This window comes from Prunus mume, linkage group LG8 (genome assembly GCF_029339155.1).
Source record: "Prunus mume cultivar Tortuosa linkage group LG8, ASM2933915v1, whole genome shotgun sequence".
Classification (NCBI taxonomy): domain Eukaryota; kingdom Viridiplantae; phylum Streptophyta; class Magnoliopsida; order Rosales; family Rosaceae; genus Prunus; species Prunus mume.
In genome coordinates, this window is record NC_142705.1 from 8,189,223 (window position 1) to 8,211,416 (window position 22,194).

The 22,194-nt window shown below is 46.2% G+C and overlaps 2 protein-coding genes and 2 pseudogenes across 4 annotated transcripts; 3 read left to right on the plus strand and 1 right to left on the minus strand.

Moving 5' to 3' along the window:
• Nucleotides 1-46: 46 nt before the first annotated feature.
• Nucleotides 47-2,509, minus strand: LOC148914634 (pentatricopeptide repeat-containing protein At3g50420 pseudogene; annotated as a pseudogene).
• Nucleotides 2,500-17,111, plus strand: LOC103340243 (uncharacterized). Its single transcript, XM_089043235.1, is given in 13 exon segments — nt 2,500-2,634; nt 2,713-2,827; nt 2,942-3,000; nt 3,098-3,184; nt 3,271-3,861; nt 14,984-15,153; nt 15,155-15,458; nt 15,721-15,779; nt 15,864-15,969; nt 16,113-16,192; nt 16,428-16,537; nt 16,540-16,756; nt 16,930-17,111. Coding segments are annotated over 13 exon segments (2,007 nt in total). The 5' UTR covers nt 2,500-2,568; the 3' UTR covers nt 16,973-17,111.
• An 879-nt stretch (nt 17,112-17,990) lies between these two features.
• LOC103339988 (uncharacterized) lies at nt 17,991-20,731 on the plus strand. 3 transcript variants are annotated; one of them, XM_089042270.1, is made up of 6 exons: nt 17,991-18,431; nt 18,531-18,599; nt 18,664-18,701; nt 19,537-20,012; nt 20,081-20,212; nt 20,296-20,731. In XM_089042270.1, exons 1-4 carry the CDS (start codon nt 18,360-18,362, stop codon nt 19,757-19,759), a joined length of 402 nt encoding a protein of 133 aa, XP_088898396.1. In that variant the 5' UTR covers nt 17,991-18,359; the 3' UTR covers nt 19,760-20,012; nt 20,081-20,212; nt 20,296-20,731. The 3 variants fall into 3 exon arrangements, 2 of the variants coding, with proteins under 2 accessions (XP_088898396.1, XP_088898395.1); XM_089042269.1 differs by having other exon boundaries at nt 17,991-18,133; nt 18,238-18,431; nt 20,081-20,731; XR_016122514.1 differs by lacking the exon at nt 18,664-18,701 and having other exon boundaries at nt 20,081-20,731.
• A 38-nt stretch (nt 20,732-20,769) lies between these two features.
• LOC148914635 (protein ANTAGONIST OF LIKE HETEROCHROMATIN PROTEIN 1 pseudogene) lies at nt 20,770-22,043 on the plus strand (annotated as a pseudogene).
• Nucleotides 22,044-22,194: the final 151 nt, after the last annotated feature.

The following is a 22,194-nucleotide window of genomic DNA, read 5'->3' on the forward strand; positions in this document are numbered from 1 at the left end:
TCAAAGTAGCAGCTTTATTGCTAGTGGTAATGAAAGCTGGAAAGAGTTTGTACCAATTCTAAAGCTTATTAAAAGGAATTAGCGGCGTTGATTCTAAATTGTTGAGAGTGTGAATCCCACGTTGGGGAACTAAAGCCTTGCATAATAGTTTAAATGATCTTTGGCCTCCGCCTATTGCCAATTGGTTTTCGGTTGGATGCTCAGATTCTAATACAAGTATTGATATGTCAAGATTCTACCTCTTTCTACATCTTATGTAGTATACATCTGTTCATCAGATTCATCTGTTTGTGATCTTACCATGTTTCCTTGTAGCCAATGCAGTGCAGCTTGGGCTTCACCTACCTCTTGTTCTGATTGAACACCTGAACAAAATACCTGACATTATTCTTATCCTCAATCCAGCTTAGTCCAGGATCCTTTTCCAACGTCAGTACTTTAATCTTTCTCCTCATTTCTACCACACTACCCCATTTTCCGGCAGCAGCATAGAGATTAGACAGCAGGACAAGTGTTGCACTGTCTTCTGCATCTAAACTTAGAACCTGCTCTGCTGCATGAACTCCTACTTTCAAATTTTTATTGATGACACACGAGCTTAGCAAAGTTCTCCACAGTTCAAGATTATCTTCCTTAAATGGTGAACTGTTAATAAGCTCCTCTGCCTCATCTAATAATCGAGCTCGACCTAACAAACTTACCATGGAAGAGTAGTGCTTAAGCCCAGGTGTGATACCGTTTTCCTTCATACATTTCCACAAGAACTTTCCTACTTCAATCAAACCACTGTGGTTGCAAGCTGAGAGCACAGACAGAAATGTTACTTGGTCTGGTCTGAGACCATGTTTTTCTATCTCAAAAAACAGCTTCAATGCTTCCTCTGCCATGCCATGGTGACTATATCCCCCAAGCATTGAGTTCCAGCATTTCAAATCAGGGTCTGAAACTTGGGAAAATATAGAATAAGCAGCTTGAAGGCTACCATTTTTCGAATACATATCCACCAGACTCCCACAGACAGACATTTCAACATCGTACCCTGTTTTTACAACCTGAGAGTGAATCATCTCACCTTGTTTTAACATGGCAAGGTCGGAACAAGCACTCAAAGCTCCACTGAGAGAAAAGCTGTCAATCTTATGGCCTGCTTGGCACATTTCAGAAAAGAACTTAATTGCACTCTCCCCATCAGCCAATCTCGAAAAACCCATGATCATCTCAGTCCAGAGAACGACATCCTTATCCAAAATGGAATAGAACATCTTCTGAGCATGATCAGTTTCACCATTTTTGAAATACATAGACACAAGTGTAGTTCCTACAAAAACACTTTTCTCAAATCCTGCTTTTGTGACTTGCCCATGAAGAGATTTACCATAGTCGGAAGCTAGGTATGTTCCTGTTGCAGATATGATGGCTGCAAAAGTATACTCATCTGGTTTGAGAAGAGAAATTTTCTTCAACTGAGCAAACAAATTAATGGCCTGCTCTCCATCCCCATGTTCCGAATACCCAGAAATCATCGTGTTCCATGACACCAAATCTGGGTTGTACATTTCACTGAACACACTAAATGCTACTCGGGTGTCACCAGAATTGCAATACATGTCAAGCAGGGAATTCTGCAAAGTTAAATCAGTTAGTGTGCTTGAAACTATGACTCGGGCATGTATGAGTTTCCCCAGACAAAAATATCTTAATCGGCTACACATATTCAAAACCATTGAATATGTGAATTGACTAGGAACAACTTCACTCCTCAGCATGCCATCAAAGAGATGAAGCCCTTCCTTGGTCTCATCATTCTTCAAGTTCCCAAAAATCATAGAATTCCAAGCCACAACATCTTTATCAACTATCCACCCAAAAACTTTCCTCGGAGATTCCAAATCTCCACAGTTGGAGTACATCCCAAGAAGAGCAGTTTGAACACATAAATAATTCGAGAAACCAAATTTCACAACCTTGGCATGAACCAAAGAGCCAACCAACCAATCCTCAAGAGTATAAGACGCTTGTAGTAAGCTTGTGAAAGTTGAAGCATTTGGCCTAAGGCATTCACTTCCCATTTTGTTAAGTAGTTCAAAGGCCAAAAGTGCACTTCTTGAATCTCGGGAATAGGCCGCAATGAGCGCATTGAAAGAAACATTATTTCTTTGAGGCATTTTATCAAACACCTTCTGGGAATCTTCGAGTGAACCGCACCGTGAGTACATAGATATGACATTGTTGTACGGGTATGGCGAGTACGAGCCAATAGCTGTGGTGGTGAGGAAGAGAGCGTGGAGTTGCCGCGCTTGTTTCAGTGAGGTTATGGAGGTGCATTTTTGTATGAGAGCTGCTAAGAAAGAGGATTCATACGGCGGTGGCATATAAATTAGTTAATCCTTTTACCCGCCAAAAAAGTGGGTGGTTTGGATTTTTAAGTAGAACAAATTGCAATATATCAGAACCGTCCCTGATGTTCTCCAATATATCACCAAAGACCCGCCTTCCAAACGCACCGTTTGGCCATCTCAAGACTCAGTTTTGAAGCTGAAGCTGAAGCCTTTCCTCGTCGATTTGAAAATGTGCAGTGATTCGAAGCTCTCGCGGCTCTGCCGTTTGGTCGATGACTGTCTCCGTCCGTACACTGTAAGTTTCTCCCTACTCTATGATTAGGGTTTCATTTTATTGGTTGTTTCAGAAGCTCAATTCTCTGTTGCTTTGCAGGAATCCGGTGTCGTTTTGGTGACCAAAGAGCGAGAAATCCTGGTCACTCTCTCTCAGCTTCTTCGACAAGTCAAGCTCTTGACCCAAGCACTTGACTCCGACTCTGAAAATGTCAGTCTCTCTCTCTCTCTCTCTCTAAAAACTACAAATTTGACTTTTTTTGGGATGAAACCCCAAGGCGTAAACTTTGAAGTATTTATCTTCCGTTAATCCTTGTTATCAGGCCCAGTGATAGGATTGGATTGTGAGAGTGATTGCATGTTTCTAACTAAAATCGTAACTCACTTGGTAAGTTCAGCTTCTTCTTTCTAAGTAAATGAATTTTTTGTGGTCATTTCGCAGTATATAAATGATTAAGCTTCAAATTTTGTTGCTTTTTCAACAGATAGTTTTGTTAACAGTGGAGAGTCAATATGTCAAGCATCTGACGTGCAATGTTCTAGTTGCTGTCTCAGAATTCCTTGCTGCTTTGGTATTTTACAACTTCAATCCCTTAGTGGATGTAATTTTGTACTTATGGTTGTTTACTTCATTTTCTTAGCTATATGTATTTTGTAGGGAAGCAACTGGGGTGCCTTTATTCATTTGTTGTGTGTTTGTATGGATTTGGCGATCACTGTGGCGATTCAATGTACTTCATCACATTTGACAACTGAAGCTGATGATCTTCACTCTGGTTCATCAAGTTTAGTTCTTGTGTTAAAACGTAAGCTGGAAAATGCTGACTGGTCTGTCGCAGCTGGTGTTGTTCGAGTTTTACGTAATATACGAAAATATTTGAAGTCGGAAGATGATGATGTACTTGTTGAACTGTTCTTTGATAATGTCAATTCTGTTCTTTCAACCGTCCCTTGGAATTTATTACAAGGGATTCATGTTGGACCAAATCTTGTTGCTCAGAAAAGCTCTGGTGCGGATGTTTTATTTCAAAGATCCTTGTTTCTGGGCAACTTGGTTCAGTTTCTCTGTTCCTTGGCTGAGCAAAGTGGTTCTATGGAAGCTGCAAGTGGATCTGTAGACAGGCATCATCCAATTATTTCTACAATCATCAACCTTGTACCCAAGCTTTTATGTTCGTGCCTTGATGAGCAAGCAGATTGTGTTAACTTTAACAAGTGCATCTCTCAATACTTTAGACACAAGTTATTGGTATGAGTTAGCCCGAGTCTTTTCTTTGTGAATAATGAATGTGCAGAAGTTAACTGTTGATGGTCAGCAGATCTTACGAATGTTGGTTCTGGTTCTAAGCCGAAAATCTAAGCATGGACCAAGTGTTTGATGTCATAATGCATTGATAACTGTTGATGCTCCTTTTCGGGGAGGGTCAACTTAGAGAGAGGGGGTTGTCTTTAGCAAGAGAAGGGCCTGGGCCTTCGGTAGGGGGCTAGCCTGCAAAAGACAAAAATAGGAGAAGCAATCGTAAGCTTCGGACACGGTGTGGTGCCGAAGGCTCTCCGATGCCCGAGTCAGCTAGGGTGAGTGACTATTGCAAAGTAGCAGTAATAGTGGGAGAGAGAAGTTACCATTTTCTTGGTTACTGTTCCTATTTATAGGGAAGTAAAGGTAGGAGGTTTGCACAAAGTTCCGATGTGGGACTTTGTGCAAGTTGTTGTGATGATGACACGTGTCTCCTGTGTTTTAGGTTTGGCAGTTCGGGGCTTCGGCAGTGGTTGTCCCTTCGGAAGAGCATCTCCCTTTGGCAGGGAGGAAGACATGTCTACCTTGGTGCTCAATCACGCTTGGTTAATTATGGTGTAAACAGTAGTCCCCCAAGTTGTCAATCGAGAAGTGGCTTCGTTTGGGAACTTGTGAAGAGGTTGTGTATTTCAACCAAGCGTGTCAGCGTGGCGGGTGCCGAAGGTAGTCCCCTAGTCCCCAAAGTTTGAAAACTAGAAGACACCTGGTCATGGGGTGCCGAAGGTGGCACTCCAAGATAGCCTCCGAAGGTAAGATATGACGCTGCTGTACCTTCCAAGGAAGATGTGACGCCACCGCGGTCGCGAGGGTCTGCACGCCGGAAGGAGCCCGGAAGGTGTGACGCGTCATCATGCCTTCCGAGGAAGGTGTGGCCACCGCGTGTTGCGAGGGGTCCTTCCACGCCGGAAGGAGCCCCTCCAGGAAGGTGTGACGTGACGCCATCATGCCTTCCGGCGGTGTGACGGCACCGCGTGTTGCGAGGGGTCTGCACGCCGGAAGGAGCCTTCGAAGGAAGGTGTGACGTCACCATGCCTTCCGGGAAGGTATGCGTCACCGCGTGGCGCGAGGGGTCCTTGCACGCCGAAGGAGCCTCCGGTGGAAGGTGTGACGCCATCATGCCTTCCGGCGGGAAGGTGTGACGCCACCGCGTGTTGCGAGGGGTTCTGCACGCTTCGGCGAGCCCGCCGGTGGAAGATGTGACGCTATCATGCCTTCCGGCGGGAAGGTGTGACGCCACCGCTGTCGCGAGGATCCTTCCACGCCCGGGAGCTGCGAAGGAAGGTGTGATGTCATCATGCCTTCCGGGAAGGTGTGACATCACCGCGTGTCGCGAGGGATCCTTCCACGCCTGGGAGCCCGCCGAAGGAAGGTGTGACGCCATCATGCCTTCCGGCGGAAGGTGTGACGCCACCCGCGGTCGCGAGGGGTCCTCGCACGCCGGAAGGAGCCTACCGGGCGGAAGGTGTGACGTCTATCATGCCTTCCGGGGAAGGTGTGACGCCACCGCGCGTGTCGTGAGGGGTCTCGCACGCCGGCGAGCCTTCCGAAGGGAAGGTGTGACGTCATCATGCCTTCCGAGAAGGTGTGACGCCACCACGGTCGCGAGGATCTCTTCCACGCTTCGAGCCCGCCGAAGGGAAGGTGTGGACGCCATCATGCCTTCAAGGAAGGTGTGGCCACCGCGTGTCGCGAGGTTCCTTGCACGCCGGAAGGAGCCCGAAGGGAAGGTGTGACGCGTCATTGTGCCTTCCGGAAGGTGAAGTGGAAACGCCCGAGCGTGGAAATCGAGGCGTCCCAACGGTACGATGAGTTATTGCTTGGAGCAAGAATTCGAAGGGTCCTTCATATGCCTTTAAAAGGGTGAGGAGGGCTGAAGGAGTGAGCACTTGAGATTTTTCGAAAGATTTTCGTAAACGAGAGGGGCGATTTCCGATAGGATCGAGTAGGGCGGAGCGATTTCCCGAGACAGAAAAGGTGCTTTTTGGGAGCCAGGCGATTTCCGGCAACCGTGGACGGTGGAGATAACAAGGTATGCCTTGTGCTTATTCTCCCCTTCTAGATTGAAATGCCTCTTTTGTTTGAGTTTTGCATGAATGTGATATGAACGTAGATGAACTGTCATGAACATACTAAGAACATGCCTAGGCTCCTGTTTTCAATCTTCGCATGCCCCTTAGTTTCCCTTTTTGTGTTTGTAGATGTCTGATCATTCTGAAAGAGAAAGTCAAAGCTCCCGAAGTCCCCATGCTTTCAGTGGGGAAGAGTTGGAGAGTGAGAGCCTTAATGAGGACTTGGGTACTGGTGGGGAAAGTACTGAGTTTGAAAATGTGGTGGAAGGGCTGATAGCGGAGGGAAATAGGATTGAGGGAGGAGCAATGAGGAGTTCTGAAGCTTATAGGAGATGCAGAGGAACTATGTGGCCCTAGAAGCTTGTGCAAACAGGAGGTCGGATAAGGCACCAGAGGCTAGTGGAAGTGGCTGGGCCGTATGTGGTAGTGGCATCCACCGATGTGGGTGTCCAAGGGGTGCCACCACCAAGAAAATATGATGAGTTTGTATGATCTAGAGTCATTGAAGGCAGACTATGCGGTACCTGATTGTGTGGGTTTGAGGTTGCCCATACCTACCGAAGCGGCTAGGTACCCTCCCGAGGGTTGTGTTATGGTGTTCTCGGCGATGTATAAATATGGGCTGAGGTTACCATTGCATCCTTGGGTGCAAATGATGCTTTCTGTGTGCCGGGCTAACCCCAACTGTGTATATCACGGGTGTACATAGCATGGTGGTTGGCGAACGGGGAGCCCACCTTCGAGCAGCTCATGCATCCTCTCTGTCCGCAACAGGCAATTTTGGTAGGTGCAGTCAACAAAGGCGAAGGAGAGGGGATATTTTATAGGGCAACCACCATCGCCGCAGAAGACGTGGCGAAACCGATGGTTCGCGCCTTTGGTGATTGGGAGGCCTGGGACGATCAGCAAACATGTGCCTACCCATTTTCAATCTATAGGTCTTGGGTCATCACTCATGTCTTTGTGTTTAAATGTGTTGGTATGAATATGTATTGTTGTCTGAGGCTTGTGAGAACTAACGCCTTTGTCCATGTGCAGGTTCTGTGAAGTGTAGGCCAGTGTCTAGGGAGGAGGAGGAAGAGATAGAGCCGTGAGGAGACAGTGCCCAGGCATGTGAGCTGAAGAATATTGTGACCCCAGCCCTTCTTCTACAAATCGGGGTTGCTTCAAGGAAGTAAGGGGCATTAGCCCTCCCACTCCTTGTTATGTGTATGATGTTGTAAAGCTTCTCACCTGGCTTGTTGTTTTTCTGGCACGAGGTATCAAGAAGGTGGTGACCGTGGTTGAGACGTCACCGAAGGTGGTGGTGGATGAGGAGGAGAAGCAACGAAAGTTGCGAGAGAGAAGAGAGAGGGATAGGGCCAATAGGCCAAGAAGGTGCAAAGGGGCGCCTAGAGCTGGTGGACAGCACCGCCTTTGGAAAGCGGCCTCGGTCGGAGGAGGACGAGCGGTTGGCGGAGTGGAGAAGAAACGGAGGGGACTTGAGTCCTCGATTCATGATGTCATGGTGGGACTGCCGCCGCTTATTTGACCTAGATCCCACCCAGCCGCCGCCGAGATGGAGGAGCTATTCTCGCAGTACCGAGGATGTAGACTTTGCCTCGGTTTGTCGGGAGGCGAAGGAGGTAACCCGCCATGCATCGCCGGGAAGTGCCTCTTGTCAACGCCTTCCGACCGGGTAAAGATTGATGCGGGAGCTCGCCGACCAAGGCCACGGACTTCTCCGATCGGATCCGTAAGACGGTGCTCTCGGCCGCCAATGTAAGTGTTCTTGTGCCTTTGACTCTCTAATCGCAATTATGATATGCTTATGATCACACCTTTTGCAGGCCTTTGGGGATATGTACCTTACCCTAGCCGAGTAGGAGGTGGACTTGGCTAGGCGCCATTCGAGACACCAAGGCTGCTACCACGAGGCCCAGCCATCCGAGAGGAACACCCAAGGTGGGGGGAGGTTGGAGCGGGAGTCGAAGGAGACGACTCGGAGGTCAGGAGGAGGCTAGGCCTCAGTCCGAGAGGAGGAGGACCGAGGAGTGAGCCGAGGCCGTGGAGGAGTATCGTGGCTCGAGGCAGTTCAAGAGCCTTGTGGATGCGATGGTCGAGGAGCGATATGGGTGGGAGAAATCTGGTGGCGAGGTTTAATCCAGGGTTGGATATAAACTTCGACACTAGTGGTGTTCCTCCTCCCATTCCTTCCGGTCGAGAGTCATTATTTGCAGCCACGCCATCTGCCGAGGCCACGAGTCCTTCGGAGGCTGAGATGCGGGAGGTGCCGATGCTAGCGGAGGGGAGTCGACCGTGGATCCGACACGGCTGCCGAGGAGGAGGCGGACGACCATGCCGATGCCTGAGGGCTTGCTTGTATTTTTGCTATGTTGCACCTTGTTTTTTTGTAGACGTAGTCATTTGACATGTATGGATATTTCCCTGCCCTAAGGCAGGGCTATTTTGATTTTTATGAGAGCTTGGTACCTTTTGATTTTAAGCACTCTGCCAAGTTCTGAAGTAGAAATGGGGCCCAGTTAGGTATTTCTATTAGATAGGTGCCGAAAGGCAGAAAGTACACTAGTGGGCCTGAGTCAAGGCTCGAGACCGAGGTATAAGAAAACATAATGTCCTAGGGTCTAGGTATGTTTACTTGTAGTAGTACTTGAGATGGTCGGCGTTCCAAGGGTGAGGCAACGTTTTGCCCTTGGGATCCCGAAGCTGATAAGTCCCGGGGCGGCAAACCTTGGTGATCTCATACGGACCTTCCCACGTAGGGCCCAGTGTACCATCATTAGGATTCTTAGTGGCCAAGAAACCTTGCGCATGACCCAGCCAGAAAGCGGGTTTAACTCGAGTTGTAGTACTTGGCAACACGCGCTATGCGACGTGCGCATGTTGGACTGGGTCACGGCTCATCGATGAAGTCGAGGTTGAGGCCACCGCTCGTTATTAGCCTCGCCTCGTAAGTGGAGGTTGGTATGGGCGCCAATCTCCACCGTGCCACCGCTTGCACCAAAGGAAAGGGAAAATGGTGTCTCTCCCGTTGAGGTACGAAAGGTGGTGCGGTAAGCCCAAAGAACCTCTGAGTAGCTCGGCCAAAGAACCCTTGGCTTTGCTGCTTGGTCTTCGAGTTTTCTTGATAATTTTGTTCACGGCTTCGACCGGCCATTGACCGAGGATGGGCTGGAGAAGCGAAGCAAAGTTTTATCTTGAGATTGGAACAAAACTGCCTAAATTTTGCGTTGTCAAATTGCCGGCCGTTGTCCGTGACGATGGCGTTGGGGATGCCGCGACACACGATATTTTGCCAAACGAACGTCTCAATGCGAGCCGCATTGATGGTGGCTGTGGCCTCGGGCTTCCACTTAGTGAAGTAGTCGATCGCCACGATCACAGATTGACTCGCCTTTGCCCTCGGGCATAGGTCCAATGAGGTCAAGTCCCCATCGGGCGAATGGCCAAGGACCTGACCATGGTCAAAGGTTTAGCCGAGTGCGGGATATTGGCAAAGCGACACTTGTCGCACTTCGTGAAGGCTTGGGAATCGGTGAAGTGAGGGCTGTAGTATCCTTGCCTAATGGCCTTATGCGCAAGGGAGCGGGCGCTGAATGACTACTACAAATGCCTTCGTGAATTTCCCGAGGACATAGTGGCCTTCCTCGGGTCAAGCACCGGGTAGGGTAAGTCAATCCGCGCTTATACAGTGCGCCATTAATGATCGTATCGGGCGAGCGATAACGAACACGCCGCGCCTCGCAGGCCGCGGTGGGTAGCGTCTGGTTCTGCAAAAATTGGAGGATGGGGTCCATCCATGTTGGGCTGTGATCGATGGCGCAGATGAGTGGTGTCCGTGTGCTTGGCTGATCCAAGATTTCCATGTGGATATTGCGGCCAAGACCCTGCCAATGGCGAGGCTAGTCTAGCTAGGGCATCGGCATGGCTATTCTCCGAAAGCGTGGTATCCTGGCTTATGAGATAAGCATTGAAGGTTGCGCAGATGGCGTGTATGTTGGAGGTAGGCTGCCATGGACACGCCCCTTGGCAAAGAAGTCGTTGACTTGGTGCACGACGAGCCGTGAGTCGCTGAAAATCTGAATTTGCGTGGAGCCTATCTCCTGGCTAACCGGAGGCTAGCTAAGAGTGCCGATTGGCCTCATTGTTGGAGGCGTGGAATTGGAAGCGGGCGACTCAGACAACCTTGTGGGAGATGAGAACAAGGCCACCCGCATCCTCAAGGCGTTGGAAGAGCCATCCACATACAAAGTCCATAAGGGCGTGTTCGTCTAGGTGCCGCTGCCGCGACGTGGACTCGGCTCGGTGGGGAGGCTCCATCGTGATCGTCGGGATCCACCACGTGGGGTTCAAAGAATGGTCGGATATAAAGTCAGCCACGGCCGCCCTTCGTGGCGGGCGGGTTTGTAGTGGATATCAAATTCGCCAAGCTCCATGGCCCACTTGACTAGCCTCCCGTAGTCTCGCTTCGCAATACTTGGTTGATTGGTTAAGACATGAACGGATGAGCACGGCCCGAGGCGCCGAGCCGAAACCACCCGCCAATTTCGATGTCCGGTATCGAACCTCGGCGTCTGTAACGCTTGGTCGACGTAATGCATCGGGTGCTCAGACCGCTCTTAGTCCGATGAGCAGACCGTTGGCTGAGACGGAGAGATAGATCATGAGGGGTGTCGCGGGCTCGGTGTTGACAATAAGGCTCGCCCATATACGCTTTCACCGTTGAAAGCTTTGTCGCACTCCCATAATACTCCGCGCTACCCTTAAGTGCCTTGAAGGGGGCGCGATCGTAGCTTTTGAGATGAATCGTCGGTACGCGACTCGCCTTGTAAGGCTTTGATGTCCTTGATCGTCTTGGGTATGGCCATGTCTAATATGGCCTTTATCTTTTCTGGATTGGCCTCAATACCCCTCTGGCTGATCATGAAGCCAAGGAATTTGCCAAGCCACCCCAAAGGCACACTTGGTGGGGTTGAGCCTCATCCTGCATCGCTCTTGAATGGTGAACATGGCTGAGAGGTCGGATGTTGGTCAGTGGCGACTCTTGACGAGCATGTCATCGACATAAACCTCCATGGTGTTGCCAATCGAGGAGCGAAGATGCCGCTCACCGACGACGATATGTGGCCCCGGCATTCTTGAGGCCGAAGGGCATGACCTTATAGCAGTAAATGCCACGATCGCGATGAAGGAGGTATGTGCCTGGTCCTCGATGCATGAAAATCTGGTTGTACCCTTTAAGCATCCATGAAGCCGGTGGCGCCACCGGCATCAACTAACGGTCGATGCGGGGTAGGAAGCTATCCTTCGCAGCCCGATTGAGGTTGGTGTAGTCGACACACATGCGCCACCCTTCATGCCCTCGGACCATCACCACATTGGCCGGCCAGGTGGGATAGTCCACCTCCTTGATAAATCCAATGCTAGTTAGCTTGTCCACCGCCTCATGGCCTCAGATCGCTCGGGTCATAAGCACGACGCTTCGATCGGGTCGAACGGCTAATGAGCCGCGTGCGATATGATCTCGGTGATATGCCGCATGTCGCTGTACGACCGGCGAAGACCTCGAGTTAAGGCGAAGGAAGGCGACAAGATCGTAACGGGCTCCGTGAAAGAGAGGTGCAATCCCCACCGGTCCGGATGTTTTCATCAAGAGTAACCACCAAGATCCTCCTGAGGTGTTCGGCTGTGGGTGACAGATTCCTCCCTAGGGTCCTCTCTCGGTGCCCTTGAACCGTGTTGGAGCCGGATTGTTATGCGAGGGCCTCGCCCGATGTTGGCGGTTGGTGGACTGACCGCAGAGGTGCCGGGCGCCAAGTTGGTCTCCACGCATCCGTGCTGTGCCATATGGTGTAGGAAACTTAAGCAAGAAAGACATATGGGTGGATATGAATACCTTCATTTGGGCCATGGCGGGCGGCCGAGGATGACATTGTAGGGCGCGATAATGAGGAAGGGAGTGGTGATTGTCCTCCGGGTGCCGATCCGATAGAAATGGGGAGATGAATGCTTCCAATGGGCTGGACCACCTCACCGGAGAAGCTCACTAGGTGTGATGCTTCGGTCGAGCAGATGAGATGGGACACAGAGCTCGTTGAAGGCCTCAGAAACATCACACCGACCGAATCGCCAGTGTCCACCGTGATGCGCCCCACATCAAAGTTAGAAATATCGGCGCGGATAATGAGTGGATCGTCGTGGGAGGATAACACCGCGCCTCCTCCTCCATGTAATGGGAGCCCAAATTTGTGGGTCTTCGCAGCGCCCCGCTCCCAAGACCGATAGGTAGAGCGGACATAATGTTTGATGGAGTTGTTGGAGGTTCCACCGGGTGGGACCACCCGAGAAGTTGAGATCATGTTGATCCTGGCGTTGGTGAGGGTTAGGTGGGGTGGGAGATTGCTCACATACTTGTCCGATTTCCCATCGCGAATAAGTCCTTCGATGATGTTGCGCAGGGCAACACAAGATTCGTGTCGTGTCCACCGGTGATGAAGACACCCGTGTTGGGCATGGGCTTGCCGCTGGGGAGGCTTGGGTATTATAGGTGCCTCGTGCACCGTGACATTTTCGTAGGTGGTGTTCAGGTGGTGAAGACCTCGAACTGGGCTTGGGTGAGAAGAAGTGGAGCCCTGCCGCCGCCTGGTTAGCCCTGGGTGAGTGGTGGTTGTTATGTCTACCCGCTTGTTATTGCTGAAGGTATGGTAGTTATCCTTCCGTTTGGGTGGCACCGTTACGGGGCTGGGGCGGGCTGAGGTGGGTGTTGGGGATCAAAAGATGATGTGCCTGGCCGGGCCACGCTTGGAGTTGAAGTACTCGGCTTTGGCGTGTCGCCATTAATTCAAGATACGTGTTCCAAGGGTTGTGGACAAGGTACCGGGTTAGACTCTCGGAGGCCACTCTTGAAAGCACCGGCAACGATCATCGGTCTGCGGGCGATTTCGGCTGTTGCATACTCGGCTCATCCTCACCCCGAAGCATGGTCGTCCGCAGAGTAGAGGCGATGCGGATCATGAAATGGTCCAGAAAGCTGCCGCCGCATCACAACGATTGATGGTGCGGGGCTCACCTGTAGAACCAATTGAGGCCGCACCGAGGGTAGATGGGAAGAGGAGGCACATGCCTCGTCAGTTAAGCGTTTTACACCCGCGTGGAAAGAATGTATGTGGGTGAGGGATCCTCCGTGCTGTAGAAGGCAATCGGAGGGTCGGATCTCCTTCTCGTGGAAATTAAGGATGCGCTCTTAAAGGGTCAGTCGTGGCTTTGCCTGCAGTGGTTGGTGGTTGCTTTGCTCATTCTCCAGCGCCGGACCTTCTCAAGAGAAGTCTCATTGCCGATCGGCATGAGGAGAGTCTCTTTGGAGGTCCGTGTGTGTGTGGCGGGGGATAAGGGTCAGTCCATCGAACTCCTCGGTGTGATAAGGCTCGCGCCTTCAGTAATCATGCTCCCAATCGTCCGAGTCCCCATACCCTCTCCAGAGGCACATGGGTTGGCCTTGGTGGGGCCTAGGTGTGTCACCTTTGGGTCTTGAGATTAACGGGATGGGGTCCCCGACGGTCCAGATACGGTCCACGCAATCCTGTAGACCTTCGTTGGTTCATGAGGTCGGTTCTCGGCGGAGATACGAGAAGGCGCGACTTGGTCGCCTCCGGATGGAGGGTCCTTACCCTTGGGCCCAGCCGATTGGGGGCCATGGTGGGAATGCTCTCGGCGTCCTGGGGGTAAAGGCAGGGAGCCCGGCTCGTTCCGCCGCTCAGACGCAGAGTCGTGTTCCACCGCGCTCGGAGTGAAGGTGGTCACACCTCTCTGACATCTTGACCACACCTTTGGCGCGGAGGAGTTCCACCTCGGCCGAGGTTAACCTCTCACATGGTCCTCCGAGAGGTACCTTCCGAGGATCTTCGCATCGCGGCTATCCTCGATAGGCATGGTGAGTGTGGAGTGAAGAAGAGGCGACGAGGCCGGATAGGTGAAGGAGCGTAGAGAAATATGGGTTTCACGGGATTCCCACAGACGGCGCCAAGTTGATGCTCCTTTTGGGAGGGTCAACTTAGAGAGAGGGGGTTGTCTTTAGCAAGAGAAGGGCCTGGGCCTTGGTAGGGGGCTAGCCTGCAAAGACAAAAATAGGAGAAGCAATCGTAAGCGGACACCGTGGTGGTGCCGGCCGAAGGCTCTCCGATGCCCAGTCACTAGGGTGAGTGACTATTGCAAAGTAGCAGTAATAGTGGGAGAGAGAAGTTACCATTTTCTTGGTTACTGTTCCTATTTATAGGGAAGTAAAGGTAGGAGGTTTGCACAAAGTTCCGATGTGGGACTTTGTGCAAGTTGCTGTGATGATGACACGTGTCTCTGTGGGTTTTAGGTTTGGCGCTTTCGCCAGGTGGTTGTCCTTCGGAAGAGCATCTCCCTTTGGCAGGGAGGAAGACATGTCTACCTTGGTGCTCAATCACGCTTGGTTAATTATGGTGTAAACAATAACTGTATACCATTTGCTATTTGAAAGGGTCTTGAGCAATAGGCCTAACTGTTAGTACTGTTATTTTCCGGGGATGAAGGCTTAATTGAGTTGGGCTGAGTAATACCCAGAATTTGAAACCCTTCAATCTAACGCAATCAGAACTAATTATGATGCTAGAGTGTTATCTAGGCATTCCCTGTAGAGACGCTAGTGAAGATTTGTTTCTTCTTTTGGAAAAATTAATCTCTCATAGAACAATTTCCTTTGTATTTTATTATGAGAATTTTATATGTTAGCTTTCTTTGTAATCCTTATAGCTTTGCAGTGACACTTATATAAATTTACAAAAAGTAATGCACCAGATCCTTGTGAATGTTATATTTTATATGTCATGATTTTATTAAAGACATGCTTCTTGACTAGTTTTTACAACAATTAGCTGGGAATGTGAGGTATTTGCGGATATATGTTACATTATTTCTTATGCTTGTGTTATGCACCGTATGGAATTTGATCACAAGTATACTTGTATAAACATGTCCTGCAGGTGCTCATGATCAGGCTCATTTTCCAAACTTGTCAGGAATTCTCAATTCCTGTTACATGGTTGCAACTTATTCATAAGTACTTTGAAGATGTTTTGCGGAATCCCTTTACTCTTGAGAATGATCAGGATGATTGTCTGGAAGGCTCTCCATTTCTTTCCAGTGTTTCGATGTATAAATAGTCCGTCTTCTCGCCATCTGCAAAGACAGGCTGTTTTCCTTTTCCTGAGGTGTTCTTTTAGCTTGATTAGCACAAAAGGAGGCACTAAAAACAAATGTGCTTGTACAACTTGGAATTTACGCTTGACCTGTGATTCAAATGCAGAGCTTCTGTGTTGTGGAAGAAAGAAAGGTCTCTTGGAGCTTTATAACTGGCTTCAAGGGCATCTTCCAGCTAACATGACAGTGGACCATGAAATGTATTTTGTAGAATGCGTTGACTTTGCCAAATCCTTCATCCAACTGTATATCAAAGAGGTATGTCTTCTTTATCTTTGAAACTGGGAGTTTTTTTGTCTATGTTTATATGCAACGTGATATAAGCAAAATAGGCAATCTATTCACCCAGACCCAAAAAGAGAAAAATTGTATCCGTATTTTGTTTTGTCTATCTGAATGCATCATCTTATTCAACAAGTTCACGTACTAAAATTGCGCTTCTGTATTCTTCATTTGTCGTATTTTTCTTGCAGTTTTTTAGACTCATGTCCTCGTTTCTTGGCTTGTTTTTGAACTGTAGGATGATGTATTATTCAAAGTGCTCTTGCATATGCTTTGTGTACCTTGTTGTGTAGAACAGTAAGGAATTAATATCCTAGTTTTCCATTGTTTTAAAAGTTATTGTCATGGATTCCTTTTAACAAGATTTTTGGGTTTATATAGGGATGAAAAGGAAAAGGTTGCATTGGAGGATTCGAATGGCAATTTACTTTTCTGTGTCTCAGATATTTTCAATCCTGTACTCTTGTTCCATCTTTTCCTATTAGAGGCAAGATGCTCACTCTTGGACATTTACATATCTGCATTTCCACTTCGGCATGCCTCCTAGTTGTTAATTTGAAGTATATGGTATTGCAGAATAAAAAAGAATCACTGACATTGTGCACTTTCTTTTTTCTTCCTATTTTGCAGTTGAGCTATGACCATCAGGTGCTTCTAGATTACCTTATTTCAAAAGATACCGGAATCAGTTGTGCAGAATATCTTTTAAGGTCTTTTCTCTTTCTACACCTTCTCTTAACTTATGAAATCTAAACCGTGGTGGGCTGCATTTTTCTGGTGTCGACCTCGGTGACTAAACTATAAAACATTAACCCTCTGCTTTTACATGACTTCTTAACTAATTAGCAAAACAAAAATCAATTTGGTTGACCCCCCAGTTGTTTTTAATTGCAACTCTTTGTATCTTTCATTTGCTTCTTACCGTCCTTAATGCATTCTCTTTAGGTGCTTATGTAAAGTGTGTGATTCATGGAGCTTATTTGTGGAATTTCTAGTGGGTGGGCAAGCTAGAAATCAATCATTTTGCAAGAAAAGAAAAGTTTCATTGGGTGGCTCGAGTTCCTGGGAGAGGATTCTCTTGCACCAACAAAAAATCATCTTACATTTCTTGATGATGAACCTGATGAAGAAAATGAAAATGGCTGCAAGCACACCCAAAATGGAGGACAGTATTTCAAAGAAGCCAAAGAGTGCTTACTTTCACTTAAAATTTCTATTGAAGGTCTACACCAAAAGAATCTGTTTCCCTACAATCCTAATGTTCTTCTGAACCGGTACGTCTCTTTGAAATGAGTTTCATTATGCTTCCCAGTAAACTAGTGATTGCTCTTACTATAGGGTTTGATTTATTTTGAATTTACTACCAACTTCTTTCTTTCACTTTTAGTTTCATTCGTAGGAATGGTCATGACTTATCCAAACTAAACTGCTTGCTCTTTGCTTGCAGCTTAACAAGATTTCAGGAACTCTGTTTTGAGGAAGAGAAATAAACTTCTAAAAGAATGAACTTATCAGCACAGATTTTTGCAGAGCCATCATTTATTCCTTTGAGTTGAAGTGATAAAATGAGATGTTGCCAACCAATGAGGCCAAGTCTCGACGAAAACTCTTTGAGTTTCTTTGAGTCAGGCAACTCGGGCCACAGACAATGCTGGAAAGAGGGCTTTGAGATCCTCATGACTCGAGGCCATATATGGAGATTTTTAAGAAGTGAATGCACTTTGTAGATGAACGTTGTTACATTGAGCAGTGAAGGAATAGAAGAACAAGCTTTGCAGTTAAGGTAATTTAGATTCTATGTATAGAATTTCCAATTTTTTTAACAAGGATAGGCGAAGAAATCTAATTCGTAGCATAGTTAAATCCACCAGATGAAGTCAAAGTGATAAATGGTTCTGATCACATGTTCATGTTTGTTGTCTAGACAGTAAAGTATTGTTCTCCCACCTCCAGGATATTGCTAAAAAATACTCTCAAACATGAGCACCTGCTAATGCACTATACATATTCGATATGAATAAACTATTGTCAAAGAAAATCACCTGATATTGGTGTAAATTAATTCTATCCAAACTATACCAGCTGCCAGAGACCGATAGAAAAGGACTTTACCTGATCTCAAGTCTTCCTAATCTCAATTGTCAAAGAAAACTATACCTGATATTGATGTACCCCCAAGTCTTCCTTATTATCTCAAACATTCTTCTCATTTCAAAATATAAATTTCTGGTTTCTTTTTCCTTGTTACTTGGCATGATGGCGAGTCCGATGAACTCGGTTCGTTATATAGCCGCCCGGCCTTAGTCGGTATTTTCTAAATTTTTTGTAAAATAGTATAGCCGCGGCGCGGCTATACTCGGGGTTTAAAACTCTGGCGAATCGGACTCGAACTCATCACTACGAACGTCTAGGGCACAGAGGCAAGCCCGTTCCAGGTTTTGAGCAGTGTTCGAGATATCCGGCCTCGGCCCTCAGGGAGGACACCGACACCAGAGGGTTAGGGTTAGGGGGGGCCTAGGGACCTGGGCGGATCTAGGCGGCGCCTAGGCGGCCTGGGAGGATCTAGGCGGCTCCTAGGCGGCCTGGGCGGTATTCAATGAAGAGAGATGAAGCTTGCATTCGCAGTCCAATCTTCAAAATTCAAATACTCGGTCTTGAGCCTCTCTCTCAACTCAAGCTTGGATTTTTTTCCTTTGGTTTCGGCTGCTGCGTTGATTCGAATTTTTTTTTTTTGGGTGCTTTTCTGTTATTGAAGTTGGCAACGTCAGATGAACATCCAAGGCAGTTTCTTAGTATGCCAGAAGAAGCCCAGCAGATGGTTCTTTAACCTGAGGCACACCTTGCAGTTTGGCATTGGATTACACCATGTCGGTCTGAATGACAAAGATAGATCTATGGTTGAGGAGCTTTTTGCAAACAACAAGATTCAGGCATTTCTGTTTTACCTCAGTAAGCATGAGTCTTTCCCGAAAAACACATTAGGAAAAGAGTATAAAAAGATAATTTTCTTACTCCTTATACTGATTAGGCATATGTATTAAATTATAGGTATTGGTTTGTACCAGTACATTGGCATGGGGTGTAAACCTTCCAGGTCATCATCTGTTCATTATTAAGGTAAGGTAAAATTTGTGCGGTATCTTTTTCATTTGGTTCTTATATTTACAAAGGTTTCTAGCAGGAGTATATTGCAGCAGCTGTTCTTCAGGACAAATTTATGTAAGTGTTGATTCTCTTGCAGGGAACAGAATATTATGATGGGAAAACAAAGAGATATGTTGATTTTACAATATCAATCACAGATATATTGCAAATGATGGTTTTGGTCACACATGATGGTTTTTCTCCCTTTATAATCAACAGTTGCTCAGATTCTACAAGAAAGATGGGAGTAGATGTCCATCACAATCCGCCCGCCTAACAATCAATAAACACAAATCATATTAGTTTCTGAATATTTGCCTCAAATATTAATACTAGGAATCAGGTTGTTTGGGGTTTTGAATATCAGAAATAAAAGACCAGTGCTAGTGCGAATTGGCATTCTGCCTTGTTTATATTATTACATTCTACAACTAGCATATCAGTTGATTAGTTAGAGATGTTAATCGGGGATGCTGAGCACCCTCGAATGTTGTTAGTCCATGCTTCTTTCCTGTATTGTTTATCTTGTTTTGTTTTTTTTCCTTTGTCCTCCAAGAGAAGCTCTTCTTTTGTCTTATTTACGTAGATTTATCTGGCCTGAGGAAGTATTGGATGTGAGTTAACCAGACCTTCAGAGACCCCTAAAACATGAGAAATTATGACTTACTCATTAAAGTGTTGTTAGAAGGGCCACTTTGGAATTTAGCCATATATATTTTTGTCTGTAAGGACAATGTGCAGCACTTGCACTTAAATGGTACACTAATTGTTTCTGAAAATGGTGAAGCTTTGTTTTATCTAATTATTTATTAGGTTTTAACAATTACGCTTTCATTCGGTTGATTTGTTCCTTAAGAAAGTAGAGTTTTCACCTCCTAGCCTCTTCTCATATCTTTTGGGTTCTTTTCAGGGTTTATGGTTTGATGGGGATTCTTCCCTTATGGATGATGCCATGCATGAATGTTGAACTTGCTAACTTGCTAAGCAGAAGAGGAATATTCAGCGTACAGCTACTATTCCCCAAGGCAACTTTGCAGACCATGATTGGAAATTTTCCTGCTTCAAAAATGTATCTGGTACAGACTTCTAAGATAGTGGAAACATGGCTGACTAACCCACAGGTCAAGATTTAACATGACTGGACAACTTTTTGACTGGGCTGGGTAGGTTATTGAAATACAAGTCAGTTATTTGCTTTCAGGCGTGTTAACTAATTTCAGTAGCTTTGCATCTAGAATATTTTGTTCTTCTAGGATCTGCAGCCTTTTCCATGCATCGATGTGAAATTAAAACTTCAGCGAAAAGTCTCGCTCTTTAGACATCACACTGGTGAACACTAATTTCAGGCAAAACAAATCAGGAGCGTTTACCCCGCTTTTGCCTAAGGTAAAAACTTCTTCTTGTTCTAAACTTGTAATGAGAAACCAAACTGAGCTTCAGATTCTCTTTTACAGGTGAAAAACGAAGCATGGTGGTTGGTCCTTGCGAACACCTCAACATGGGAATTATATGCCCTCATAAGAGTATCTTTCTCTGATCACTTGGTTACTCACATGGAGTTACCATCAGTTCCTAAGACTCTCCAGGTACCATGTGGCCTTTTCTTGCTTTGCTTGCTAACATTTGTTTTACCGTGCTTTCCAAGGGATGAAATTGACTTCAATTTCAGATTGTCATCTACGGTTCGAGCAAGAGCACTCTATTTCACAACTTATTGAACTGCAGTAACCAAAGGACGATATCTTATCAGTCGGATACATTGGACCTTAGGTGTATATATTCGAATATATTTACCAAGTATAACTGCCCGGCTATACTTTTAAATATATATCTCCTTCTTGATGTATTTGAGTGAGATTGAGTAGTAGTTGTGAGTCGAGTCCCTTTCCTTCTCATACTCTAACCCTAGAAGAAAGGGGTTAAAAAGAGTAAATACCAAGAAGACTTTTTTTAGGACATGGACATTTAGATTCAAAACGCATTCAAGCAATTTTATACCTAGAAATTCAACATTCTTTGATCCACAAAATGTTGGTGGATCCCTTTTGTTGTTGTATTTATGGGTTAAACTCCTATTATTTCTTATAAATAAAATCCATTTTTTATTCTTGCCCAAAATAATTGAAGAAATAACTCCAACCGAATGGGCTACAGTGGTAGCCCCAAACCCTAAAATAATCTGAAAAGAAAAAACTGTATATTTAAAGAGTATAGCCAGCCGGCTATACTCTTTAAAAAATAAATCTAAAAAAGGCAAATGTGCGGCTATATCTTTTTTTTTAAAAAAAGAGGAAAAGAAAAAAAGGGGATATATAAAAGAGTATAGGCAGCACAGGCTATACTATTTAAAAATTAAAAATAATAAAAATCGCAATAGCCGTGCAAGTGTATATACTCGTTAAAATTAAATTAAAAAGGGTATGGCCTGGGCTATACTACTTTAAAAAATAAAAAAATAAAAAATAATATAGCCATGGCTATACTCAAAAAAAATAAAAAAAATAAAAAATAGTATAGCCGGTCATCTATACGCCTTAAAACCAAAAATAAATAAATAAATAATAGTATAGCGGTATTCAATATACTCATATCCAAAATTAAATATAAAAAGGGGTATAACCGCTATACATCTGTAAAAATAAATAAAATCATTAAAAATAGTGGCTATACTCGTTAAAAATTAAATATAAATAGGGTATAGCCGTGAGTCTCAAGTATCAGTGGGAGCCGGGTAGGCCACCCACAAGCTCAAGTGACTTGAGATTCATTGAAGCATTGGAAGAACGTGAAAAGCACCATCTCAAGTGGCCTGATTCCAACAGAATGGAAGAAATAAAGTCCAAACTTGAAGAAGCCTTTGGATTTCCCAATTGTTGTGGAGCCATAGACAGTACACACATCATTATGACCCTTCCTACCTTTCAAACATCAGATGATTGTTGTGACCTGGAGGACAACTACAACATGCTCTTTCTGCAGGGAATTGTTGACCATGAGATGAGGTTTCTTGGCATTGTAACTGGTTGGCGTGGGGGAATGACGGTGTCTAGACTTTTAATGTGTTTAGGATTTTTCAAGCTCTCGGAGGTGGACAGCGTTTGAATGAAAATTTTAGAACTTTATCTGGAGGAGTAGAGATTAGAGAATACTTAGTTGGTGGGTTGGCTATCCTCCCTGCTTCACTTGGCTCATAACTCCTTATGAAAGCAATGGCCTCCCAACCCATTTCAGCCTTTCAATGCCGTACATGGGGTTGCAAGGTCTCTTATGGTAATGGCATTCTCGCAGTTAAAGGGCACTTGGAGAATCCTTAACAAGGTCATGCGGAGATCCGATAAGTGGAAACTTCCGAGCATCATCTTGGTATGTTGTTTACTTCACGATATAAGAATTGAGTGGAGATATATTACAACTTAGTGATGGCCTCTTCAGCTTCTTCCAGCTGCCCCTTCACCTTTTCAAATTCAATACCTTTGCCCTTTTGCTCATTTCAGAATCTCCACCTTCCTCTTCGTGTCTTCCACAGTTATTTGAAGGTTTGTCCACTTTTGTACATCAGAATCAAGTC

Coding starts and splice junctions, on each gene's coding strand:
- LOC103339988 (XM_089042270.1), top strand. CDS start 18,360: ATGACAAAGATAGATCTATGGTTGAGGAGCTTTTTGCAAACAACAAGA. Junction 18,432..18,530: donor GGCATTTCTGTTTTACCTCA/GTAAGCATGAGT, acceptor ATTAAATTATAG/GTATTGGTTTGTACCAGTAC. Junction 18,600..18,663: donor ATCATCTGTTCATTATTAAG/GTAAGGTAAAAT, acceptor GGTTTCTAGCAG/GAGTATATTGCAGCAGCTGT.